The sequence below is a fragment of the Odocoileus virginianus genome, chromosome 20, assembly GCF_023699985.2.
Source record: "Odocoileus virginianus isolate 20LAN1187 ecotype Illinois chromosome 20, Ovbor_1.2, whole genome shotgun sequence".
In the NCBI taxonomy this organism is placed as follows: Eukaryota; Metazoa; Chordata; class Mammalia; order Artiodactyla; family Cervidae; genus Odocoileus; species Odocoileus virginianus.
This window is the reverse complement of record NC_069693.1, coordinates 34515439-34542200: the sequence shown is the minus strand read 5'-3', so window position 1 is coordinate 34542200 and position 26762 is coordinate 34515439. Positions and strand designations below refer to the sequence as shown.

Sequence of the window (26762 nt, the reverse complement as noted above, 5' to 3'; positions counted from 1 at the left end):
CTCTCCCCACCTCCACCCTTGCCTGTGAGAAGCAGAAGGAGCCCGGGTTGCAGTTGGCTCCCTGGGGGACAGGGAAGGGGGCAGAGAGGGTTCAGGTAGGCTGAGGAGGTGGCTGGGTTGGACATGCAAAGGGATCAGCCTGTGACAGAGTGAGTGGAAATGAGGCCAGAACAGGCCATCCTTGGGGGCGGGGCCCACAGGCTGCTCCAGGAAGGCCCTGGCTTTCCACTGGAGCCAAGGAAGCTCTCCTGCTTACCAGGCTCAGGCCCCAGCTTCTGACCATCCATGACCTGCTGGTCCCTCAGTCCAGCTCCCTCTACAGCAGCTGCAGCAAAACCCCAAAGAGGTCAAGAGGTTGCAGCCTGAGGGTTCCAAGCGTCCTGTGGTTGGCACCGTCAGCATCGTCACAGTTTCTCCCCTGGGGAAGCTCCATATGCAACCCCACTTAACTCTCACAAGAACCAAACAAGGGTTAACCTCCCAATTTTATAGACGAGGCAACTGAGAGCTTGCCCAAAGTCACATGACCAGAGTGTTCCAGACTCTGGATTGGAACCCAGCCTTGGATCCCAGTCCCCAGCCTGGCCCCCCCAGCCTGCACACCACCCCCTCCCCACAGCCCAACATCCCTCTGTGGAAGAATGACCAGAAGAAGCTGTGCTTTGGTCTGTGAAGGTCAATGTCTTTACTTCTAAAGCATACATTGGACTCACTATATATTAACATCAAAAGGCGCTATCTAAAATGGAGTTGTTCTTTTTAAAAACTCAAATCCTCACATTTTTAGATAAGATCCAAAATGACATGAAATTAAACTATACAATGTTATGAACAGTATAACAACTGCTTTCAGAAAGCAAAATGAAAGAAAAGAAAAAGAAAATGAGCACTTGGGACTGTTGTCAGCCTGGGTTCCATGTCTTTTGAGGCATTGTGACTAAAGCCAGCACCGAGGGGAAGGACTGCCCCTCTCTGCAGGCACCGGAAGGGAAACCAGAAGGAGGAGGTGGACGTGGGCTTCTCAGATTTCTGAAGGTGACAGTGGGACAAGGCGGGTCTCCCTGCTCCTCTGGGATTTGGGGGTGGGCACTGATTAAAGTCTCCTTTTAAGACCCACAACCTGGGAGGGGGGTAGGGAGAGGGCAGGGGCAGAGCTGGGTTCAGAAGAATCATTTTGACAGTAAAGATCTTCTGGCCTTCTTGAGAAGAGCCCCAGCCATCAAGTGGTAACAGCTGACTCCATCCACCTGCTGGTTTCCTTAACAACCCTCTTCCCCTGCCCACTCCCTAACCGGGACACCCAAGGCTCCATGAGCCCTGTGGGTAGCGGAGACCTAGGGGGACCCTAAAAGGACCTGAGGGAGAACACTCTGGTCTTGGAAATAGCTGGATGCTGTCCAGAGCATCTTGGCGGCACAAGACCCCTGGAGTACAGGCCAGCAGCCAGGCCGATGGGGGAGGGGGCCCCGGGGCTGGGAGGGTGCTGTGGGGTCAGAGGCATGCCCACGATCCCTCCACCTCCCCTGCCCCGGGTACCCAGGCATGGTCTTGGCCCTGAAGCAGGGCTGGGGTAAGCTGATTAGGGCCACGCCCTTGAGGCTTTGGTTCACAGGATTTGATTCGAGTGAGCAAGTGACACTTGTTCCCATCCACTGGGAAGATGAAGGGCTTGGCCCTTCCACCTCCCGGGCACCAGGGGGGGGTCTAACAATCCCCTTTTTTCACATCAGCAGTTCTGTCTGGCTGAGGGCACATTCCCCACCTGCGCTTGGAACTCTGCCGCAAAGGTGGGAGGGGCGCTTCCAAAACGCTGGGATGAGCCCTCGTTGCAAAGGCTGCCTTTCCTCCTTTCCCCAGGGACAGCGCTGTCCCCGGCTGAGCGCGTCAAGGAAGAACTTCTCTGCCTCCCCCTTCCGGCTGGGCCAATCGCTCTCCAAGCAGACCCGGCCCACAGCTGTGCAGCACTGCTGTGTGTCTGCCTGTCAGAACCCTGGAGGGTGCGCTGCCCCTAGCTGAAGTGGACAGAGGGGCCTGAGGCTCACAGGTTGCCTTCCTGGAGTTAGCCTTCCCCCTCAAACAGCAACCTGAAGGGGGCCACCCTGCGCCCAGGCCCTCCCGTGACCCTCCTCTTTCCTAACCTATCTGCTTTCTCTAGGGAGGCTGAAAGGTCTGGGAAGGTTGGGCTAGCACCACCCCCTCCTTGGGGTGGAGAGAGGCCAGTTCGACTTCCAGCCTGGTTCCATTGAGAAAAGGGAGGCTGAGGTCTCTCAAGAGAGCGAATCCTGTAAGGGGAAAGAGGTTTGCAGGATCAAGACCAGCCACGGCCATCTGCCCCCCACCCCCACCTCCTCCAGGCCGGTACCAGGGGTGCCAGGCACCCACACCCTCCACCTGCCCGGGTGCCCTTTCATCCTCACGCCCAGGGCCAGGTCCGGGGATGGGCGCGAGGGGCCGGGCCGGGGCCGCAGCTGGGGCTCAGGGCAGGCAGGCGGCTACCTGGTAGGCGCCCTCGGCCGCGGCGGCCGCGGCACTGTGCTGCGCGCTGTGCTCCTGTAGCAGGGCCACGTCCAGGAAGCGCTCGCCGCACCACACGCACTTGAACTGCTGCTCGCGGGCGTGCACGCCCTGGTGCTTGTTGAGGTGCTCGCGCTGCTTGAAGGCCTTGTCGCAGTTGGGACACTTGTAGGGCTTCTCGCCCGTGTGCACCCTCCGGTGCCGCTGCAGGTCGGAGGCGTACTTGAAGCGCTTGTCGCAGTCCGGGCACTTAAGCGGCTTCTCGCGGGCCGGGTCGCAGCGGTGCTGCACGAACTCGGAGGACGAGAAGAAGCGGCGCTCGCACAGCGTGCAGCGCAGGGGCTTCTCGGCCGCCGAGCAGTGGGCCAGCTGGTGCTTCTGCAGGGCCGAGGCCCGCTTGTAGGCCTTGTGGCACACCGGACACTTGAAGGGCCGTTCGGCCGCACCCGGCAGGCACTTGTGCCGCAGCAACTCGGCCGACTGGTCGAAGCCCTTCTGGCACACGGGGCACTTGAAGAGGGTCTCGAGGGTGTGCACGTGCTGGTGGTAGAGCAGGTGGCTGGGCTGCCCGAAGCCCTTCTCACACAGGCCACACTTGAAGGGCTCCTCGGCCTTGTGCGTGCGCCGGTGCCGCATGAGCGCGTACTGCTGCTTGAAGCCCATGGGGCACAGGTCGCACTTGAAGGGCCGCTCGGCGCTGTGCGTGCGCTCGTGCTGCCGCAGGTCCGACGGCCGCTTGAAGGCCTTCTGGCACTCGCCGCAGCGGAAGGGCCGCTCCCCGCTGGGCGTGCATGGGTGCTGCAGCAGCTCCGACGACTCCTTGAAGTGCAGCTCGCACACGTTGCAGCGGAACAGGTGGTGCTCGCCCGAATGCGCGTACATGTGGCGCACGAGGTGCGAGCGGTGCTTGAAGGTCTTCTCGCACACCGCGCACTTGTACGGCCGCTCCGAGCTGTGCGTGCGCTTGTGGTGCACCAGGTGCGAAGACTGGCTGAAGCTCTTGTCGCACAGCGTGCACTTGTAGGGCTTCTCGCCCGTGTGGATGCGCTCGTGCCGCGAGAGCTCCGACAGGTGCTTGAAGGGCTTCTGGCAGATGGGGCAGCTGTAGGGCTTGTCGGCCGACTCCGCTGGGGCCACGGCGGGCGGAGGCGGGGGTGCCGGGGGCAGGGAGGGGGCGGCGGTGGCCTCGGGCTCGGCCGCCTCAGCGGGCTTGTAGGTCTTCTCGCAGATGGAACACTTCACAAGGCCCCCGGTGCTGCTGTGGGCACTGTGGTGCTGCGCCAGCGATGTGAGCAGCGAGAAGCCCATCTTGCAGACACCGCAGACGAAAGGTTTCTGCTCGGCCTGCACGCACTGGTGCTCCAGCAGGTCGGTAGCCTGGTGGAAGATTTTAAGACACTGCGTGCACTGGAACGAGCGGTCATGGCCCGCCAGACACTGGTGCTCATGGGGGCTGGACAGGTGCGCCAGGTCGTGACCGCACACGCCACACTTGGGGCCCGGCTCCCCCGCGGCCTGCAAGGGCACGTGCTGCGGGGGCTGCAGGCCCGGCTCAGGCTGCAGGAGGATGCCATAGACCGCGCAGCCCAGGGGGTTCTCAGCCGTGCCTGGAGGCAGCGTGTGCTCCGCCAGGGCCGGTGGGGGTTCAGCATGGTGCTGCGGCTGTGGGGGCTGAGGCTGCTGCGGCTGCGTCTGCGGCGGCTGCTGCCAGCTCTCTGACATGCTTGGGAAGATGAAACAGGGTTTGGAGAGTAATGGCTTCAGTTTCCCTGCTTAAGGTGACCCACACCAGAGAGAGAAGCTGCCCAGGATCAGGGATGGACGAGGACCTCGGACAAGGCACGGAGTGGGACTGGTCAGGCAGTCCAAGTCATTCACCAAGACAGACTACAAGGCTGTGCCTACAGGACGGGGGTCTTCGGGCAGGGTGCCAGGAGTGGCAGGGAGGCTCTGCAGAGAAGAAAGAAATCGTGAGCTTGAGGCAGGGACACACAGCTGTTCCGGGGGCCTCTCCCTGATCTGCCTGCACTTGCCACATTGACATAAAACACATCAGGGAAGTGAAGGGGGCTCCGGACAGGGAGATCTTCACTTGCTGGCAGCGCAAGTCCTCCAGTAAAGGGGATGGTGGCTGTCTCCAGGCCCACCCATCCTCAGTTCCCCATCTCTTAGCCAGGCATCCCAGTCTCCCAGCTTACTGCCAACCCGCTTCCATTAGCTGTCTCACAAGTGAGTCTGGGGTGATCTGCCCACAATACAAAGAAATCACAAGTTCTGTTCATGCTCCCAGGAAAGAAGGAGGGGAAGACTGACCGGTGAGGGCCTTGGTGCACAAAACAAGAATTTTAGTAACATAACCTTTTTTTATGTGTGTGCAAAACACTTCTTATTTGGAAGCCTAATACAGAAGATAGATAAAAGCAGAGAGGCTCTGGTTGAGGTCTCCCTGTAGACCTGCCAGCTCCTCTCCTGTCGCTGCCCTGAATTTCAACCCAAGACACAACTGCTCATAAGAACAGACTGTAGATCTAAAAGGCCAGACCTCCCAGATCTGAAGGCCCCTCAGTCAATCAATATTTAAAACCCTGCATGGAATGGAGGCCCATCTCAGAAAACTCCTGTGAGGGGCTGACCCATACCTCTCTCAATTGTCCCCAGGTCCTCCCCCCTGACTGTGTGCCTGTTCTCTCTTCACACAATAAGAGGAATGGTTTTGCAGGGACCTGAGCCAATGCCTGATGAGGACGAGACCCACAGACCCACACAGCCTTGATGGGTACTCGGCAGAAGTTCCCCAGGCTAGTCATCTCCCAGAGCACCAAAAAAGAAAAAAAGCCTTAAATCCTCTTAATATGATAGTGTCAAGGCCTGCCGGAAATGTAAGCAATTTTGAGTTTGCCTCTGCAATGTGGGATGTAGCATGCTAACCATCCCTGTCACCTTTCCGGAGACAACGCTGTTCCCTTGCTCCAAGTCTGTAACACTTTGGATAATCCATAGAAGGTAAAGACCACCCAGCCCAGGCAAATCTCTAACTCACCACTTTGTGGCAGCATAAGGTAATGACAGCGAGAGGGAGGAACTTTTAGAATCAGATGCAACCCGCTTTCAGGTTCCCAGCTCCTCTGCTTCTAACATTGAAAAGTTTGTAAGTTTTCTCCGGATGAAAAGAGAAGGAAGGGGATGCCTTCACAAGCCAGCCTGGCCTCTAACTGTTCTGCCAAAGAAACATAAGAGTCAGACTAAAAACTGTCAGCCTCAGCATCTTTCCGGGAAGGAAAGAAGTGAAGAAGCCGCTGCTCTGAGTGGAGGCAGCAGGTTGCATGAGCCAGCAGGTACCAAAGCCTCCCCAGGAAAGAGGGAAGCAGGACTACTCTGAGCCAGGTCTAGGTCAGGCTGCGCCAACCCAACTGTTGTTTTTTTTTTTTTTTCCCTGGCATGAATGGCTGCCAGACCCAGGGTCCCCAGTCCCGGGCCCCCAGGTCCGCTGCCCATTCCGGCCCCCCCTCCAGGAAGGCGCGGTCAGGAGGCCTCTCTGATCACCCGGCAAAGAGGATGAGAGACTAGGGTTAGGGAGGCAAGGGGAGGCCCCCACCTGCGCCCCACCCCAGCCCTTCCTCTTCCTTGGGAAACCAAATGAAAGCCGATCACCTCCCCGCCGGCACTGCCCGCCGGCCCAGCTGGGCTGCCTCCTGTCAGCCCTCGCCGGGAGCCAGGACGCTGCGGCCCCGGAGCCGGACCCGCGGGCGAGTGGGCCCGAGAAAGGCCCCAGGGCTGCAGGCCGGGCCCGGGAGGTAGCTGCGTGTCGAGGTTGGCCTGGGCCGCCCAAGAGCTCAGGAGGCCGCCGGGTCGGGCGGGAGGTGGGGTTGGGGGGGGGGGGGGACTGCCGGGCCGGCTGGGGAAGGGGTGCGGCGGGCGCGGGAGTGGCCCCCAGACGCGGCCCCGGGCGCCCCGCCGCTCACCTGCTCCGGGCCGCCCGCGGGGTCAGGCGCGGGGCGAGTGGCGACTGGCTGCTCTCTCAGCCGCCCCTTTATTCCGACTCCATCCGCGGCAGCGCGGCCTACGCGCGCTGCCAATCCCCGGCCTTGCGTAGCGGCGGCTGCCGGCCCGGGGGCGGGGAACGGGCTAGCGGCGGCCGGAACCGAGGAAGCGACGTGCGCGGCCGGGATAGCGGGGCCGGGGCGGAGGAGCGCTGGGAGGGCGGGCGGACGGAACGATGGCCTTGCAGAGACCGGCGGACAGGCGGGCGGCGCGGGGGCCAGGGAGGCGGGGCCGGGGGAGGAGCGGCAGCCCGGGCGGCGGCGGCTGCGGGAGGAGCGGGAGGCACGGAGCGAGGCCGCCCCCTGCCGGGGACCCCGCGGCCGGGCCGGGTCGGACAGCCGGACGCGCTGGGTGGCTCTCCGGTCGCTCGGCCGGCACGTCTCTGCTGACCTAGGAAGGGCGCTCTGCTTCGAACCACCCTACTCGGCCTTACGGGAGCGAGCTCCCAGGGTCCGGCCCACGGCCCGACCCCTGAGCCTGAGAGGAGAGCCCTCCTAGACCCTCTGATCTTCTGGAACGGACCCCGCCTGTGACTGTTCAGCTCGCTCTTAGGGGAGGAGGGCCCCCAGAGCTCGGACTTTGGGCGGGGCTTGAGGAAGGGGCCCCGGGACCTCTGACCCCCGTCCGGACGGCTAGGGCAAGGATCTCCGCTGGGTCTAACGCTCTGACCTCTGACCCAGGGACCATCGGCTGCCGGGAGGTCCCGAGCTGCTGCAGACTGAGCAGCGAACAGAGAGGTCAGGACCCAGAACGATCTCTGAAATGGGCACACGGAGGATGGCCGTGACAGGAGGCTCCGAGGGAGCGGTCACAGCGAGGCCAGCAGGCATGCAGCGTGGTCTGGGTGGGTACAATCTTTGCTCCCTTCCTGCCGGGCCCCGCCCCCGCACCCCGCCCCGAGGCGGTGCTAATTTGTGCCCCGCCCCCGGGAGAGCACTTCCGGCACAGAGGAATTCCGGGTGCGGTGAGATTGCTTGCCGACCCTCTGTGCGGTCGTGAAGGTGGGTGGGGGGGTGCCTCATGAGTGCGGTGCTCCTCGTGGGCTACAGCAGCAGCGGCTCGGAGGATGAGGCCGAGGCCGGGGCCCGGGTTCGGCCGGGGGCTGAAGGCCGCAGTCGGTGAGGAGCGATGAAGTCTTTCTGGGGAAGGGTGATTGGGGAGGGTCCGGGGCTGCTCGCGAGGGAATGAAAAGGGGCACGGGGTGGGGGGGGGGGGGGGGGGAGGATCCAGATCGAGCCCCGGTGTGCCCCTACCTGGCTGGGTCAAGGTTAGGAGGCAGGAAACGGGGTGGGTTTGGGCCCAGCCTCGGGCGCCGGCCCACTCTGTCTCCTGGCACGCACCACTGTACCACCGTAGGTCTGTTTCCCCATTTGGAAAGTGTTTTCTTTAATCTAATAAATATTCATGGAGTACTCTCTCCGCGCCAAGCTGGGAACTGGGTACTCAGCAGTGAGCAAAGTAGGAAGTCTCCTACTTTGTGGAGGAGCTTCGGTTCTTAATTGCCAGGCCTGGTACCTGCTGAGTGCTTTTCATGTAGCATGTTGGTTCATCTCACTTTATGGATGAGGAAACGGAGGTCCACAGAGAGCATATGACTTGCCTAAGACCACAGAGCTAGGAAGTGTCAGTCTGGCTCAGGCCTGTCCAGCTAGGCCTCCACATGTTGCCACCTGCTCCTTTGTTTCCCATGGGGACCACGTTCCTTCCAAAGTCTGCTTCCAGGAGCGTTGTTCTCTCAGTCGTGTCCGATGCTTTGCAACCCCATGGACTGCACCCCAAGCAGCACCCCAGGCTTCCTTGTCCTTCACTATCTCCCCAAGCTTGCTCAAACTCATGTCCATTGAGTTGGTGATGCCATCCAACCAATTCATCCCCTTCTCCTCCCACCCTTATTCTTTCCCAGCATCAGGGTCTTTTCCAGTGAATCAGCTCTTCACATCAGGTGGCCATAGTATTGGAACTTTAGCTTCAGCACTAGACCTTCCAATGAATATTCAGTTGATTTCCTTTAGGATTGATGGTTTGATCTTGCAGTCCAGGGGACTTTCAAGAGTCTTCTCCAGCACCACAGTTTGAAAGCATCAATTCTTCGGCACTCAGCCTTCTTTAATGTCCAACTCTCACATCTGTACATGACTACTGGAAAAAACGTAACTTTGTTGGGAGACACGAATGAAAGAGTATTGGCGAAAGAGCTTGTCGTTATCTAGAAGCTGTGCATAGTACCTGGTGAGAAATAGACATGCAGAGTTACCCTGTACGTGGGGTTACAACTTTCCTCATGCGTACAGACATAGGCAATGTAGGAAGCTAACGGGCTTATTTTCTTTCCTCTTGCAGGCGCCAGAGCCCCCTTCCCAGCCAGAGGTTGCCAGTACCCGACAGTGTGCTGCACATGTTCCCTGGCACTGAGGAGGGGCCTATGGATGATAGTGCAAAACATGGGGGCCGGGTGCGCACATTTCCCCACGAGCGTGGCAACTGGGCCACCCATGTCTACGTACCTTGTAAGTAATGCCTGAGAGACATGTGGCTGACACCGACAGGTGCCTCTTATGGGAGGAGGCTGGCCCCAACCAGGAGGAAGCCAGAGACCTCAACCTCTGACTCAACAGAGAGAGGACAAGTTTCAAGAACTAGGGAATTTTTCTGTTACACTTGATTTTAGTTTTGAATTCATTGCCTGAAATACTTTTTTTTATTAACCCTGTGTATACTGTTCTCCCTGCTTGTGGGGATGTGACCAAGGGAGGGTCTAGGACAGAGTGTCAGGGCCATCGCACAGTGCAACTGTAGCTGGTCCTTTGTTTCTAAGAGGGCTATAGGTGTACTGGCTTCAAGTCCCACCCCACCCTAGCCCTAAAGAGTGAGTGGCAGGCATCAAAAGCCCAGGCTTCAGAATCTGACCTCCCTCCATTACCCACTACTCTGGGTGCCCCTTAGTTAAGTTGTTGGAGTTCTCAGACCCCCAGTTTCCTCATCTCTAAAATGGGGATGGTAGTAATACCTATATGGGGACAGTAAAATACCTCTAGGACTTCTGTGATGATTAAATGAGATAATCAGTGTCAAGTTCTTAGCACAATACACAGAGCACGTGGTGACTCTTACTACTTTGTGTTAGATCAGGTAAACTCTTAGAACCTCCATTTTCCCATCCACAGAATGGGAATGATTCTCTATATTCCCTATTCCACAGGAAGTGAAGTGAAGTCGCTCAGTCATGTCTGACTCTTTGCAACCCTGTGGACTGTAGCCTACCAGGCTCCTCCATCCATGGGATTTTCCAAACCCACTAGAGTGGGTTGCCATTTCCTTCTGCAGGGGATCTCCCCAACCCAGGGATCAAACCCAGGTCTCTAGCATTGGAGGCAGACGCTTTACCGTCTGAGCCACTGGGGACGTCCTAAAGTGAAAGTTGCTCAGTTGTGGCACTTTCATTCCACAGGGCATCTGGGCAAATTGAGTAACTCATCAGATGTGAGCAGATTATTAACCATGGAGCTCTAGTCATATATTTGGCTTAAAAAACAGATCTGTGAACATACAGTGCTGTCCTTCTTGTGTTCTTCGTCTTTATAAACAATTAGGAACATTCTACATGTCTGTCAGGAGATTCTAGATGTCTAATAAATGTCTGATTAAAGAAACGCACTGTTTCTAATCTAAGGATGGGTTACTGTGGAGCCGTAATCATGAGCTTGCCTTCTGTAATGAGAGGAAGGCTGTCCAACATGTAGTGTTATATGGAGAAAGCTCGGGGAAGAGCTGCATGCCCTCATCTTTTTTAAAAAATAAAATATATACATTGGCACAGCACTGAGAAAAGCTAGGGAAATAAGCATCATGTTTGACAGTCTTTGCCTCTAGAGTAGTGGTCTTGAAAGTGGGGTCTGTACCCTGAGGGAGAGATCAAGGTGACCTCTTAGAAAGAAAAGCATTAAGACTTTTTAATGTATTTCTCTTTATCTCAACTTTTTAAGTTTCTGTTCTGCAGAGTGTCCATTTTATAACATAATTTTGCAGTGGAACGCATGCTTGTAATTTATTAATAAATGCACATTTACTGTAGGTATGTGTGCAAGCTTGTTTGATTAATGGCACGTGTGATCACAGTGGCTTGGATACCCCTGCTTTAGATGTGGACTTAAAGGACCCCTGCTTTCTCTGTCACATATTTCTCTTTTTACTCAAATTCTTTTCAAAAAGCATATGTATGTATATGTATCAGTTCAGTTCAGTTCAGTTGCTCAGTCATGTCCACCTTTTTGCGACCCCATGAACTGCAGCATGCCAGACCTCCCTGTCCATCGCCAACTCCTGGAGCTTACTCAAACTCACGTCCATTGAGTCCATGATGCCATCCAACCATCTCATCCTCTTTTGTCCCTTTCTCCTCCTGCCTTCAATCTCTGCCAGCATCAGGGTCTTTTCAAATGAGTGAGTTCTTTGCATCAGGTGGCCCAAGTATTGGAGTTTCAGCTTCAACATCAGTCCTTCCAATGAATATTCAGGGTTCATTTCCTTTAGGATGGATTGGTTGGATCTCCTTGCAGTCCAAGGGACTCTCAAGAGTCTTCTCCAACACCGTAGTTTAAAAGCATCAGTTCTTCGGCACTCAGCTTTCTTTATAGTCCAACTCTCACATCCATACATAACTACTGGAAAAACCATAGCTTTAACTAGACAGACCTTTGTTGGCAAAGTAATTTCTCTGCTTTTTAATATGCTGTCTAGGTTGGTCATAACTTTTCTTCCAAGGAGCAAGCTATATGTGTATTCTATAACCATAAATACATATTAAAATATGATTAGAATACATAGACATTGGCTGGGCTTGCCAGGTGACTGAGTGGTAAAGAATCCACCTGCCAGTATACAAGACACAGGTTTGATCCCTGGGTCAGGAAGATCCCCTGGAGAAGGAAATGTCAACCTGCTCCAGTATTCTTGCCTGGAAAATCCCATGGACAGAGGACCCTGGTGGGCTACAGTCCATGGGGTCAAAAAGAGTCAGACGTGGCTTAGCGACTAAACAACAACAAGATGTAGGCTGCTCTCAAAGTAACTTTCTCTTAAAACCTAGAGTTTAGGTTTAAAATCTAGCCTTTCTCTGCTCCTGGCCATCATGTGGCCATCCTGCTAAGAGAATGGCCCACCCTCTCCACTCTTCCCCTCCAGATGAAGCCAGGGAGGAGTTCCTGGACCTGCTTGACGCACTGCTGTGCCACGCGCAGACATATGTCCCCCGGCTAGTGAGGATGGAAGCCTTCCACCTCAGCCTGTCCCAGAGCGTGGTTCTGCGCCACCACTGGATCCTCCCCTTCGTGCAGTCTCTGAAAGACCGAGTGGCCTCCTTCCAGAGGTGAGTGTCCCATGCTTCTGTCTGCTTCCCCTCCAAGGCTCCTCTTCCCCTCCCAAGTTCCCATGGGGAGGGACCTGTGGGATGGTGTTACCCCAGCAAGCAGGCCAGACCTAGAGGTTAGCTCACTGAGTATCTCCCAGAGCTATGCGCTGTTCACGTCATCCCATGTGACTTTGATGTATGAAACAGAACCCGTAAGATGTATATAGGTAAGAAGAGACTTATTACAGGTATTGGCTTATGCAGTTATGGAGGTCAAGAAGTCCACTATCTGCCATCTGCAAAGAGAGAACCAGGAGAGCTGGTCATGTAATTCAGTTTGACTCCAAAGTCCTAAAAAATCAGGGGACTGGTGATGTAAGTCCTGATACGAGCCTGAAGGCCTGAAAACCAGGAGTGCCGATGTCAGAGGGTGGGAGAAGATGGATGTCTCAACTCATGCAGGGAAGGGGAGTTTGTCCTCCCCTTTTCCTCTTCCAAGGGATCTTCCCAACCCAGGGATCAAACCCATGTCTCCTGCATTGGCAGGTGGATTCTTTTACCACTGAGCCACCTAGGAAGCCCATAACTTGAATGCCAATTAACAACACTTAAATACTAAACTAAAGTCATTACATCTTATATTATGTGATAAGGGAGTAAGAGAAGAAAACAAAGATGTTTGCTTAATATACGTACAGGCAAATCTTGCTTTATTATGTTTCACCAATACAGCATTTTTTAACAAACCGAAGGTTTGTGGCAACCCTGCATTGAGCAAGTCTGTCAGCATCATGTTCCAACATTTGCTCTTATGTCTGTCATATTTTGGTAATTCTTGCAATATTTCAAACTTTCTCATTATCCTTGTATTTGTTATAGTGATATTTGACATTACTATTGTAATTGTTTCGGGGTGCCAGGAGCCACACCCATGTAAGAGGGCAGACAACTGATAAATGTGAATATTCTGACTGCTCCACCAACCAGCCATCCCCCACATCTCTGTCCCTCTCCTTGGGCCTCCCTATTTCCTGAGATACAACAGTGTTGAAATTAATAACCCTACGCTAGCCTCTTAAGTGTTCAAGTGAAAGGAAGGGTCACACGTCTCTTACTTTAAATCAAAAGCCAAAAATGATTAAGCCTAGTGAGGAAGGCATGTCAAAAGTGGAAGGAGACTGGAAGCTAGGCCTCTTGTCCCTGTTTGCCAAGTGGTGACTGCAAAGGGAAAGTTCTTGAAGGAAATCAAAAGTGCTCCTCCAGCAAATGCAGGAATGATAAAGCAAAAGAGCCTGGAGAAAGTGTTAGTGGTCTGGACAGATGATGAAACCGGCCACGGCATTCCGTTCAGCCAAAGCCTGATTCAGAGCAAGGCCTTAACTCTTCAATTCTGTGAAGACTAAGAGAAGGGAGGAAGCTGCAGAAAAGTTTGAAGCTGGCAGAGGTTGGTTCATGAGGTTTAAGGTAAAAAGCCATCTCCATAATATGAAAGTGTAAGATGAAGCCGCAAGTGCTGATGTAATGCTGCCGCAAATTACCCAGAAGATCTAGCTAAGATCATTAATGAAGGTGGCCACACCAAGCAACAGATTTTTCAGTGTAGATGAAACAGCCTTCTATTGGAAGAAGATGCCAACTAGGATTTTCATAGCCTGAAAGGGAGTGTCAGTGCTTAGCTTCACAGCTTCGTAGAACAGGCTGACTCTCTCTTTAGGGGCTAATACTGCTGGTGATTTTAAGTTTAATCCAATGCTCATTGCTATTTCAAAAATCCTAGGGCCCTTAAGAATTATGCTAAAGCTACTCTGCTGATGTTCTATTAATGTAACAACAAAGCCTGGATGACAGCACATCTGTTGACAACCTGGTTTACTGAATGTTTCAAGCCCACTGTTGAGACACCCAGCTCAGAAAAAAGATTCCTATCAAAATATTACTGCTCAGTGACAATGCACCTGGAGACCCAAGAGCTCTGATGGAGATGGACAGATGAGGTCAGTGTCATTTCTATGTTGCTAACATAACATCCATTCTGCAGTCCGTGGATCAAGGGGGTAAATTTCAACCCTTAAGTTTTATTTAAGAAATGGGTTTCATTTAGGTTATAGCTGCCATGGATAATGATTCCACTGATGGATCTGGGCAAAGTCAATTGAAAACCTCTGGAAAGGATTCACCATTCTAGATGCCATTAAGAACATTTGTGATTCATGGGAAGAGGTCAAAACACCAACATACACAGGAGTTTGGAAGAAGTTGATTCCAGCCCTCGTGGGTGACTTTGAAGGATGCAAGACTTCTTCAGTGGAGGAAGTAACTGCAAATGTGATGGAAGAAGGAAGAGAGCTAGAATTAGAAGTGGAGCCTCACAATGGGAGTGAGTTGCTGCCGTCTCATGATAAAACTTTAATGGCTAAGGAGTTGCTTCTTATGGATGAGCAGAGAACGTGGTTTCTTGAGATGGAATCTACTCCTGATGAAGATGCCATGAAGATTGTTGAAATGACAACAAAGGATTTAGAATATTACATAAACTTAGTTGATAAAGCCGTGGCAGGGTTTGAGAGGATTGATTCCAATTTTGAAAGAAGCTCTCCTGTGGGTAAAATGCCACTAAACAGCATTGCATTGCATGCTCCAGAGTAATTGTTCATGGAAGGAAAAGAAGGTTGATGGAGCAAACTTCATCATTTGCCTTATTGTCTTATTCTAAGAAATTGCCATCACCACCCCAGTCTTCAGCGACCACCACCTTGACCAGTCAGCAACCATCTACACTGAGGCAAGACCCTCCACCAGCAAAGAGATTATGACTCACTGAAAGCTCAAATGATGGTTAGCAGGTTTTAGTAATAACGTATTTTAAAAATAAAGTATGTAGATTGTTTCTTTAGATATAATGCCTTTGCATGCTAAGTTGACTGCAGTGTAGTATAAACATTACTTTTATATGCACTGAGAAGCCAAAAAATTGTGACTCACTTTATTGCAGTATTCACTTTATTGCCATGTTCTAGATCCAAACTCACAGTGTCCCTGAGATGTCCTGTATTTATACTCACAGATGTATTCATAAAATAAGGAAATTCTCATGATGATTACAGTCCTCATTTCTGTAACTGGTCACATGATCGCAGCTGATTTTTACAGCTACCTTCCACTTCCTACCTTTCTATTCCCTTTGTCTTTGGCAAGCACCTCAGGTGGTTATGGTTCTTTACCTGGGGTAGTGACCTAAACCTTTATTCCTGAAGGGTCTGGGTGATTACTAGTCCTGCCTGGGTTGGTTGGTGTAATTTTCCACTGGCCTGAAGTCAGTAGGCATGGTTAATACTAAAAGATCTAACAGATCTCCTGTATCCCAGACATCCTCTGCCTTATTTCCATCATGGAGTCCTAGTCCAATTTCCCCTTGGTAGTCAGGATCAAGGACCCCAGCCAACATTGGAACTCTTTGTTGATTCAAAGGTGCAGGAGCCCAAGGTGGCAGGTCTTTTTTTTTTTTTTAATATATTTGGCTGTACCGTGTCTTAGTTGCAGCATGTGGGATTAGTTCCCCAACCAGGGATCAGACCCTGGCCCCCTGCATTGGGAGTGTGAAGTCTTAGCCACCGGACCACCAGGGTGGCAAGTCTCAACTTCCAGTTCAATGAAAGCACTATGTCTCCTGTGGGAAGCATTCCTCCCTCTGGAACCAAGACCTCTGGGCTACCAGAGCATGAAGTTGTGGGAACAGAAAGTAAACATTTTGCTGATGGATCACTCATATTAGTGGTTCCACTCCCATTTCCACCCCTTGATTCCTGGCCCCGTGAATCCTGGCTACGGGAGAATCAGCACCATATGTGTCTGCTGATTCAGAGCAGATAACAGATAGCGTGGGTTCTGTTAGAGAATAAAGTAAATGAAAAGTGTTAGTCACTCAGTTGTGGTCGAGTCTTTGCGACCCCACGGACTGTAGCCCGCTAGGCTCCTCTGTCCATGGAATTTTCCAGGCAAGAATATTGGAGTGGGTTGCCATTCCTTTCTCCAGGGGATCTTCCCGACCCAGCAGTCAAAGCTGGGTCTTGTGCATTGCAGGCAGATTTTTTTACCACCTGAGCAACCAGGGAAGCCCAAGAATACTGAAGTGGGTAGCCTATCCCTTCTCCAGGAGATCATCCCGACCCAGGAATCTAACCCAGGTTTCCCGCATTGCAAGCAGCTTCTTTACCATATGAGCTATGTGGGAAGCCCCCTGTTGTTGCTTAGCCAGGGTCAGAGTTGTCTTTTTTTTTTAACCTGCAAGGAAAAAATTGGCCCTTAAGTCATCTATTAACACCAACCTGATGATGTCTTTCTCAGTTCCCATCAGTAAAGCTGAGATAGTCTCAAATTACTTATCAAAAATCAACTGCTCTTAATAAAGCAAAATTTTTGCTAGCATCTGAAGAAAGCTATGGGTTACCTGAATTCGGCAATTATTTAAGGTCTTGCCCAGCTCTTGTCTTTTAGGGTTGAGTTTACCACCTGTATAATGGCGTGACAGTACTACATGTGAAATGAGTTAACTATAGTTTCAAAGTGATATTTTTTTAATATAAACTGTTTTCTCTAAACATTTTTTTCTTAGCATTTTTCCTGAAATGTGGTTCTTCTTCTGAATTTCAGATTCTGCTTTACCGCTGACAGGGTAAAGATTTACACCAATCAAGAGAAAACCAGGTGGGTCTCCCTGCTCTGCCCCAAGTTGTTGCCAGAAAAGGATTCTTTGCAGTAAAGACTTGAGGGGGCCTTTTCTGTCTCATTTTTGGGTTTGTTTGTGTTTTAACCAGCTCTATGACTACCGAGGCAGTTGTCCCCAAATCTGAACCTTTCATTAAGAAAAATAACTCTGGGAGCCTGAGAGGAGGAGCAGAGGTAGAGAATAACATCTTGGTTTAGTGGGAAAAGCCTGAGACTCAAAAAAAACCCTGGGTGCCAGCCCAGCTCTGTCTCCAATTTAACATTGAGCTCATACCTTCAACCTCTGTGACCTGTCATTTCCAAGCTGTCACAGGCGTGCCCTGACACATCTATCAGTGGGCAGTTGTGAGGCTCAAATGAACTGAATGAGTTTTATAAAAAGCATTCAGGGATGAGATGAACAAAAGAAATTGTTATTAACAAGGCTTCAAAGCACACCTCCTTGTCAGATCCACTCACTGAGTTGCCTTCTGCTCTCAGCACCTCTGAGAGGACGGCTCATTCCTTCATTCTGCAAAATTGGTTCAGCACGTCCTGGTGCCAAGGACTTGCTGTGCACCGCAGATGAGCAATGAAAAGGTCAGCAGTCCTTGCTCTTTGGGGTCTCACGTTCTGCAGGGGGAGATAACCAATGAACAAGGAAATGAGACTGTTAGAAACTACTGTGTGATGTGAGTGTGGATCATGCAGCCAAGGACAGCGCTAGGGTGCTGGCATTTGCCAGTGATCTAAGGATGAGAAAGTAATGAGCCTTGGGAAACGCTGCTGAGCCTCCAAGCAGAGGACACAGCCGAGGAGGTGGTCTGAGGAGGAAGGAGCCTGTCTTGTTTGAGGAGGCCAATGAAGCGGAACCCAGGGAGCAAGTGGGAGAGTGGGAGGAGATGAGTCAGGCCGGGTTAGTTCCTGCCGGGTCTTCAAGGTCAAGGTCAGGAGTTTGCAGGGTCACGGAAGCCACTGGAGGAATCTGCACAGAGACGTGATCCAACTTATGTTTGTAAATGTCAGCCTGGCCCAATTGTGTCTGTGGCTCCCGTGTGGAGACAAGATGTAAAGGAGATTGGATGCAGAGAGAGAGAGAAGAGACAGGTGTCACCGTCCAGGTGAGGCGCCAAGGGTGTTATGACTCAGGGTGATGGCAGTGCAAGGGCCAAGAAGCAGACGCATTCCTGATACACCACAGGTAGAATCAGCCAGCATCCGCAGTGAGTCCGACCTGTGCACAGTAAGGGGAAGAACCAAAGTTGATGCCTTGACTTGGGGTTTGAACAGCCGGGTAAATAAATGGTCCCACATCCCAAGGTGGGAAACACCGGTGGGAGGGAAATCAGTTTTTCTTTGTTCCCAGTAGATGTTACCACTGACGATACCCCCGGATCCCCGTGGGTGGAAGAGGTACATACACAGTCAGGCAGACAGGAGAGGTGCCAGCCGGAGATGGAAATGTGGGAGCCAGCGGGCTGTGTGGCGCTGAAACCAGGGTCAGGGTGGGGACCAGGGCCACACAGAGCAGATCCGAGGAAGAGGGCTGGGCTCGGCGAGCCCTGACCATTTAGAGGCTGGGAAGAAGAGAGGGTGGCAGAGGAGGCTGAACCGGAGGCCAGAGACAGGGTCGCACCAGGACCGTGTAGTGGGTGGTCTCTTGGAGCCGAGAGGAAAGAAATGGGTTTCAGGGAGAGAGGAACCAGCCGTGTGAGACCCTGCTGAGAGGCCAAGGTGAGGCCGGAGAAGTGTCCACCAAGTGCAGTAACCCGGAGGTGGGTGGCAGCTTTGATGGGAGCTGGCTGAAGACGGCGGGGCAGGAGAGACGGGAGGCGGGAGAGACAGGGGAGGGAGACAGAGGATCTGAACATCACATCTGACTGAGGGTGGAATGGGGACTGGCCGAAAACTCAGGTTCAAAGGAGGGGTTTTAAGGATGAGAGCACTCAGAATTCCCTGGCGGTCCAGTGGTTAAGACTCTGAACTTCCATTGCAGGAGGCACAGGTTTGATCTCCAGTGGGGGGAACTAAGATCATGCTGTGCTGCGGGGCCAAAAATAAATAAGAGAATAAAGACGAGAGCGTGCTACTGGGAGGGAGTCAGTGCCAGAGAGGGAAGCCCTGGAGAAAGGGACCCACCTGGGAGCGATGATGGTGAGCCTGGGCACAGAAGCGTTGGGTCTGTAGACTTGGCAACAGCAGATGAAGATGGTCCTACAGGGGATCTTAGACCCCAGGGAAAGAGGGGAGGTGTGCGGTTAGAGCTAGGAGAGGATGGGAGAGCCAGCTCAGAGAGCAGGGCAGTGAACCGGGCTCATGACCCAGACCTCCCGGCTTCCTTCTGTCGCGTCCTCTGCCCTCGTCATGGCTGGTTTACATCCTCAGCGGCCATGTCTCACACCCGTGTTGCCTCCACTGCTGTCTCCCCCAGGACCTTTGTTGGGCTGGAGGTCACCTCAGGGCATGCCCACTTCCTGGACCTGGTTGCAGAGGTAGACAGGGTCATGGAGGAGTTTGACCTCAGCACTTTCTACCAGGTAATCAAGGGGTGTCTTTTTTCCTCTCCACCAACCCATCTCTAATGGGAATAAAACCAGCCTTGAAGAAGCGCTTGCAGAGCCCTGCAGAACTTTCCCAGGGGAAGCGGCCATTCAGCTGGCCTCAGAGGACCCACACCCCTGGGGAGCTGAGGGTCTGATGCGGGGTCAGATACTGCCCAGCCAAAGTCCAGCATTTCTTACAAATCTTCTGTTATCTCTTCAGTATGCTCGACGAGATCTATGCCTTCGATTCTGATGTATCCATGCTTATCTTTGTATTTTTTAAGAAGTAGCTTTCCCTAGTATTTTTTAGTCACATCGACACTCCAGGTGGAGTCGAAGCTTCACATCCCTTCCTGTGTCTTGCCTTGTGCCCTCCAGGGGAACTTGAACCTGCCCAAGTCAAATATTATGGCTTTAAAGGGCCGGTGGTTTTGCTTGATATATTCTTTTAAAATCATGCTGTGATATAGAAGTATGAATTTGAATGGAGCTAATTTACAGTTTTATCATAACTTTAGATATTTCGGGTTTTGTTCACCTTAAAAAGTATGTCATCTATTGAAATGTTTTACATCAGAAAACATTAAATCTGGGACATGGGTTCTCTTCCATGTCCTAGATGTAAGGATTCAATGTGATGACATGTAAAGGAGAGCCTCTGAGAACAGGACTGTCTTAGCTCAGGCTGCCATAGCCAGATACCAGAGACTGGATGACTTAAACAACAGATCTTTATTTTCTCACAATTCTGCAGCCTAGAAGCCTGAAGCCAAGGTGCCATCATGGTCAGTTTCTGGTGAGGCCTCCCTTCTTGGCTTGTCGATGGCCATCTTCCCATTGTGTCCTCACTCGATGGAAAGACAGAGGGAGCAGCCATCTGCCACCTCTTACGTGGGCACTAACCCCCTCACGAGGGCTCCACCTTCATGACCTCAGCTAAACCCAGTTATCTCCCAAGGGCCCCTTCTCCAAATACCATCACCTTGGGGGTTAAGATATGAATTGGGATGGGGGAGGGGGACACACAATTCAGTCCATAGCAAGGACCAGCCGAGGGCTATTGTATCTATCCGTGGAGGCACTTGGGATCAACACCAAGGATCTAGTCTCCGTGGATCACAAGGATCCAGCAGGGATACCGGGACAACTCTTGTCATGGAGCTCTTATGATTTCTGCCACGGCATCCAGGTGACCGCTTGCCTCCCTGCTGTCCCTCTGCAGGACCCCTCCTTCCACATCAGCCTGGCCTGGTGCGTGGGTGACGCGTGTCTACAGATGGAAGGGCCATGCCTGCAGGAACTACAGGTGAATTCCTGGTGTGAGAGCCGGGCAGGTGCTGAACCCCAGAAGTGATGCTGTGGAAGGTGGGGGGTGGGACGGGGGCTGACAAGCCCTGAGGGTTAGGCCCCCAAACCTGAATCCCTGGGAGATTAACTGGCCTGGCTGGAGAGACCCACATCTCACCCTGCTCCTCTCAGCGCAGTCTCAGACCAGCGGCAGAACACCACCTGGGAGCTTATTAGCGACACTCACTCTCTCACCCCAACCCAGACCTAAAGAGTCAGAAGTTAACAAGATGTCTGGGGATTTGTGTGCACATTAAAACTGGAGAGGCCTGCCCAAGAACACTGATCTGAGAGGATGCTGCCGACCTCCCCTCAAGTCGCAACGCCTCGCTCAGAGGTCAAAGGCTCGGGTGCTCACAGGGGCCTGGCAGGGGTTGGAAATGAGCGAAACGTGCCCGGTATCCAGAACGTCCACCCTCACAGCCTTTCTCATCTTGTGATAAGCAGGGGGTGACTTCCATGTTCCCGTCAGTGCCCTCAGAGGAGTTGATCCTCACCTCTCAGAAAGGCGATGGTGGGGAGTTGCCGTGCAGGAATGCGGACCTTGTGGTGCAAGCACTTGTTTTTCAAGAGAAGCCAGAAACCTGGATTTTTTTTTTTTATGTGTAATCCCCCTGTTTTCAAATGTTGGCCACCAGTATGTATTTTTTAAGAAAATATTGTTTGAGCCAAATGAAACACATGCAGGCAGAAGACAGCCCCTGGGCCACTATCAGTTAGCCACGTCTGCTCTTGGCCTGATCACGCTGGAGGTGGCAAGGAGCTCTGGGCTCCGGCTCCAGCAGACCCAGGTCCCAAGCCTGGTTTTATTGGATTCTGTGATCCAAGACTCTGAGCATCCATTTCCTCGTCTGCCAAGGTGGGATGATAGCACTGGCCTCACAGGATAGCAGAGCTGATTAGACAAGGTGGCCTAACCTCTGAAGGATTTCGGTAGGCTGGCTTTCTTAGCAGTGCCATCTGGGTCCCTGACTCCCCTTAACGCGACTGTCCTCTCCTGGCTCCCGCTTTTAAGGGAATCGTGGATGAGTTTGAAGACTCTGAGATGCTGCTGCGTGCATATGCCGAGCAGATCCGCTGCAAGTCTGGGAACAAATTCTTCTCGATGCCTTTGAAGTGAGCACCAGAGGTCCTCATTGTCCTGGGCCCCTCTGCAGCCAGAGATGGAAGAACCCACTCAGATCGCTGGGGATGCTGCCAGCCCTCCACTGGGGGGCCTGGCCGGAGGAGGCGCAGCTGCTCCAGGTGCTCTCCGGGAGCTGGTTCTCTTTTGGCCCCTTTGGGTTGCAGGTCGGGTACTGCTGCATTGTGGTCTTTCCCAGAAATCACCAGTAGAGGGCAGCCTGGGCTTCCTAGTTCTAGGTCTGTGGTGGTTATGCAAAAAAGCAAAACAAAACAAAAAATAGGGGTCACCTGGTGAGCCCACCCATACTCAGCCAGAACCCCCATGGTAGTCCCGCCAACAAACGGCCCCTCCCCCACACCCCCTTGGGCTGTCTGCATTTGGATGCCACTGGCCCCCAGACGAGGGCTTTTCAAAGCCATCATGCTCTGTCTCATCTCTGCTCAGGCCTGACAAAGGGTGTTTCCGCAGGCCTGTCATGCGCCCTGCTTGAAGCAGTGTCGCTTTTATTTATTTATTTTTAGTCTCACCCCCTCCTATGCCAGTGGAGGCCATCTCAGGGCCAAGGCCCAGGGTGCTAATTTGTGGTTTAGCATCAGTTTTCTCCATTCCTTCCTCCCACTCACCCCCAGCCAGGTGCTTGGGGAGACTTGAGCAGATGTTTCATCTTGGCCTGACTGATGGCTTTAAGCCAGGCCTCCAACGCTCTGACCTCTGGCTTCCCATCAGCTTCCCAAAGAAGCCGAGGCGCCTTCCCCAGGCAGAGCTCTCTTTCTGCCGCCTCCGGCTGCCTGCTGCGGCCGGCGGGCGTTCCGGGGGCACTCGGAGGAAGGGCCAGGGCTTGCACAGGGGTTTCTGTTTTCCTTGAGCCCTCACCAGAGCCAAGGGCCAGTCCTCTCTCCAGCTGCCACCTGGGTTTCTAGTGATGGTGGAAGAAACACTTTTAGTTTATGTTCAGCAAATAAAACTTAGGGTTTTTATTTTGGACTTTGTTTTGGACTGCTTCTGTTCAACCAGGTGCAAAGATGACTTTCCTCTACCCCCATCTTCTCTAGCCTGCTTCATGGTGGGGATGTACCCTTGGGAGTCTCCATTATGACCTCTTGAGGTGGCCATGAGAGGCCTTGACGATGCGTCAGTACAGGGGGTGGGCACCTGGCCTGCCAGGCCTGCTCGCCAGAGGGGGGCACGCACGGTACCTGGACCAAGGCATAAGCACAGACATCGAGACACGATCCTGCTGTGACACTTTCATGACATTTTCGGAGTCCTTTCTAGGACCCTCCCATATGTTCCTCCCAGGAACCCCCCCCTGGAGATTAAACCAGGTAGGAGTGATTATTCTGCTTTTCCAGAAAAGCAGGTTCCATGAATTGCCTGGGGTCACGTGAGAAGTCAGACAAGGCCCTAACCTCAGTGCTGGCCTTTGCAACCTGCCAGGCCCGCTCTCCCTGCTCCAGCCCAGAGCACCCCTTTCCACTGGGAAGGATGTGGGGAGAAGAGGGCCTGTGGCTCTGGTTCCCACTCTCCTTCCTGAACCTCCTCCCGGCCTCTTCTGAGGCCTGCTCCCAAATCACCACCCTGGAGAGACCCAGGAAATCACATTCTGTGCCTTCTTCCCCAAGCCCTCTGCATGGAGCTGCTGATTCAACCGGGATTGGCCAGTCAGGTGTGCTGGCTTTTGAGGTCACACAGGCTGGAGAGGGAGATGCAGGCCAGCCTTCCTGGCAGCCAGCTGTGCAGCCAGCGCTTACTGACACCTGCTCCGTGCCAGCCCCTGACCTGGGCAGCTGAGTGAATCAGCCTCCTCCAACCCTCTGAATGCTCATGAGGGGGTGGGGCCGACAAGATGCAGAGAATACCCATTCCCATCTGGGAGATGCAAGCAAAACCACCCAATTTCCTGCAGGTTCCAATTTCTGGATAGAGACCAGCATCTTACAAGGTGGGTGTTGAGGGTATGGACCACCTGATCATCCTCATCAGGGCCCTGGAGCCTCCATCTCAGGCACTCCTTCTTCCTGGGAGGGTGCCCCTCACCCCCCATGTCCTGTAGCATCACCATTAACAAACCCAGGAGGACTGACTGACGGGCAGGTCCCCTGGGGGAGGAAGTGGCGCAAGGATGGAATTAGAGTGCGGCATCTTTGAGAGACGGGCCAAGATCAATAACCGGCTCTTCGAGGGAGAATGGAGGTGGTGATGGAGGAAGCAGGAGATTCACCGAGGGGGGAGGGGCGGCGGGCAGCAGGGCTTGGCAGACACCCAGACCCTGAGTGCGCCGCTGGAGAGGCTGCGATCACCGGCGCCGCGCTGACAGTGCAGAAGCAGCTGGGGCTCTTCCATAAGAGGAGATGTGTTCAGAAGACGGGAGGAGAGACCAGAGCCAGCTGGGGTCCACCCCTCGGCAGGCTGGCTCGGAATAAAGACACGCTCTCGAGGGGGGTTTTATCACACCAGGGAGGGTGCAAAATCAACACATCTGGCCTCGGTGTCCTTAGATGTTCCCCACAGGGTAGGGAAATCATCTCCCGGCCCATTTGGCCCCCTTCCACCTGGCACTCTCCGTTCTCTCCACACACCTCTCCGGACCACCCCAGCTTTGTTTCCAAGGAAGAGGGAAATTACCCCAGCTTGTTTTGTTTATTCCCGGTCTCGGTACCAGGAGCCCCGAGGGGCCCGCAGCAGGCCGGCCAGGGGTTGGGGGCAAGGGGCTCCAGGCCTGCCTCCAACCCACCCTGCCTTTCCTTTACTGAACGAGGGATCTTGGCCTCTACCTGAGCCAGAACCTGCCTTTTACAAATAAGGAGGTTGACCCCAAAAGGGGAGATCACCTGCTCAAGATGGCCCAATAAATAAACAAAAAGTTTAAAAAAGGTTGCCCAGTAAGTAAATTTGTGCTGGGCCGGAACCCCTGGCCTGGCTTTGGATCCAGAGCTATTTGTATAACTTCTCACACCCCAGCAGGGTCTCAGAATGAAACTGTGCTGTGAAATGAGGTGTCTGGGATTTAATTCAAAAAGACTCCAGGACGAAAAGGAGGGGAGGGTTAGGGGCTAGATGAAAAGATTGAGGCAGGATGTGGGTGGTGTTTCAAAGCTGGGTGACTGAGAATAGATAGATGTATATATATATAACTGAGTCACTTTGCTATACACCTGAAATTAACGTGACACTGTTAATCAACTATACTCCAATTAAAAAGAAAAAAACTGGGTGACTGAAAGGTCGGAGTTCACAGGGCTTAGTCCCACTGATCCCCTCAGGCCTTGGGGTCTGGCCAGAGCCACAGAACTGCAGACCCCTGTGATGGGTGCAGGTACAAACCTACCTTGGAGCCCTGAGGTAGCAGTAGGGGCCGAAACCAGTCACTAGCGAGAAAATAGTGACCAGCCCTGTCTGACCATGTAGCAGACAGCACTGCTTACAGTTCCTGGGCTCCCGTCCTTACTAGGTACCCCCTAAAAGCAAGCCTTTTTTTTTTTTTTTTTCAGTTTTCCAGTTGTGAATAAATATTATGAAAGATTGCAGTGCAATCAGTTAAATGGAGACAACCCTATTGTCCATTTCTGATGACTACACTACATTTCCCAGAAGGAAATTTCAAAGTGAAAACCTTAGAAATCCACTTCCCAAATGAGGGACCCCACACAAAAGTTCGTGGAAATGGATGAAATTGTCCCCTTTTGTCCAAACCTCGACTTCTTTTCCCTCCGGATGCTCTGTTCAACACCAGGTAATGTCCACCATCGGGGCTGACCAAGATTCTGTGCTTGACCAAACTTCAGTCACGTTCTCCTGAACCCTCTCCCTAACAAGGAACAGAGGCTGAGTTAGAAGCCCATGTTTCTCTGAAAGTGGAAAGGCACCATGTTTGAGAACATAGGCTTCTTGGGACTTCCCTGGGGATCCGGTGGCTGAAACTCCCCATTTCCAATGCTGGGGTCCTGGGTTACATCCCTGGTTAGGGAACTAGATCCCACGTGCCACACCTAAGAATGAAGATGGAAGATCTTGACTGCCACAACTAAGACCGGAGCAGCCAAATTAATTAATTTTTTTAAAAAAGCATTAGTTTAAAAAAAATAGACATGGGGGCTTGTTGATTGAAACTGTCTTCATATTCCTATGGACCACACGCTTCTACGGCCCTAGTACTATCTGTTTTCACTGATGATACCTTACCCAAAACTCTAGAGCTAACACAGCCCCTCTTGGGGTTCCTGGAATCTGTTCAAATTAGTCTACCTAAGGGGAAGCCCTAGGGCAAAACAGAACTCAAATTCCTGATGCACGATGGTCCACTTTTTTCACTTGCTATGAAGAAGCCAAAAAGCAGCTAAATGATTCAAACTATTAAAGTTCTTCAACGATATTTTTGGAAAATATTTTCGGATCCAGTAAACCCCATAGACCTCTTCACAGTGCCCTAGTCCCCCCTCCCAGCTCTGACATTTGTTCTTCTCCCCAAAATGTCCTTCACCAGCGGCGGACATGGATTTGATTCCTGGTCCAGGAAGATTCCACATGCCATGGGGCAAATAAGCCCATGTGTCACAACTACCAAAGCCTGTGTGCCGAGAGCCCACCCCCCACAACAAGAGAAGCCACAGCAATGAGAAGCCTGTGCACCAGGAATAGAGAGTAACCACCGCTCGCCACAACTAGAGAAAGTCTATGCGTAGCAAGGAATACCCAGGGCAGCCAAAGATAAATAACCTTTTTTTGTTGTTGTTGTTTTTAATTTTCCTGATCTGCCGAATGAAAAGGGAAAGATTTATTGAAGAACTGAAGACTGTCCTGGGAGCATACTCTCCAGATTCCCCAACTGATGTCAACTTATCCCCCTACCAGTTGACCCTAGGGATACTGCCCTTTGGTTTGGAAGGCCAAAGGGAGCCCCACTTCTGAAGACTCTCAAGAGTCTCAGATGACCCTGATTCTCAAGGGAGAATGAGGGAAGTAAGAGAAAAGTCACCAGAAGCCATCCCACCAAAAGGGAGGGGTCCAGTATTCAAAACTGTAAACAGCAAAGAGATGAGCTGTGGCTGCCCATCTAATTGATGGCCATCTCCATCAATTAGAAACAACCCAGTAAGAGCACCCGGGGCTGGATCTGACCTCCCTAATGGCCTCTGCTCTG

At 52.7% G+C, this 26762-nt stretch overlaps 2 protein-coding genes across 12 annotated transcripts; one reads left to right on the top strand and one right to left on the bottom strand.

Moving 5' to 3' along the window:
• Nucleotides 1–661: 661 nt before the first annotated feature.
• Nucleotides 662–6897, bottom strand: ZNF319 (zinc finger protein 319). 4 transcript variants are annotated; one of them, XM_070451227.1, is made up of 2 exons: nt 6477–6897; nt 662–5731 (listed from the first exon to the last, which is right to left on the bottom strand). In XM_070451227.1, the coding sequence occupies exon 2, from the start codon at nt 4234–4236 to the stop codon at nt 2476–2478; it is 1761 nt and encodes a 586-aa protein (XP_070307328.1). In that variant the 5' UTR covers nt 4237–5731; nt 6477–6897; the 3' UTR covers nt 662–2475. The 4 variants fall into 4 exon arrangements, with proteins under 4 accessions (XP_070307328.1, XP_070307327.1, XP_070307329.1 ...); XM_070451226.1 differs by having other exon boundaries at nt 662–4464; XM_070451228.1 differs by lacking the exon at nt 6477–6897 and having other exon boundaries at nt 662–2282; nt 2497–6302.
• A 49-nt stretch (nt 6898–6946) lies between these two features.
• On the top strand, nt 6947–22606 carry USB1 (U6 snRNA biogenesis phosphodiesterase 1). Of its 8 annotated transcripts, none has more exons than XM_070451233.1 (8): nt 6947–7399; nt 8896–9062; nt 11737–11920; nt 16553–16606; nt 19038–19143; nt 19904–19945; nt 20372–20455; nt 21512–22606. In XM_070451233.1, exons 2-8 carry the CDS (start codon nt 8951–8953, stop codon nt 21614–21616), a joined length of 687 nt encoding a protein of 228 aa, XP_070307334.1. In that variant the 5' UTR covers nt 6947–7399; nt 8896–8950; the 3' UTR covers nt 21617–22606. The 8 variants fall into 8 exon arrangements, with proteins under 8 accessions (XP_070307334.1, XP_070307333.1, XP_070307332.1 ...); XM_070451232.1 differs by lacking the exons at nt 6947–7399; nt 21512–22606 and adding exons at nt 7475–7673; nt 20702–21095; XM_070451231.1 differs by lacking the exons at nt 6947–7399; nt 21512–22606 and adding exons at nt 7475–7673; nt 20629–21095.
• The last annotated feature ends 4156 nt before the right edge of the window (nt 22607–26762 follow it).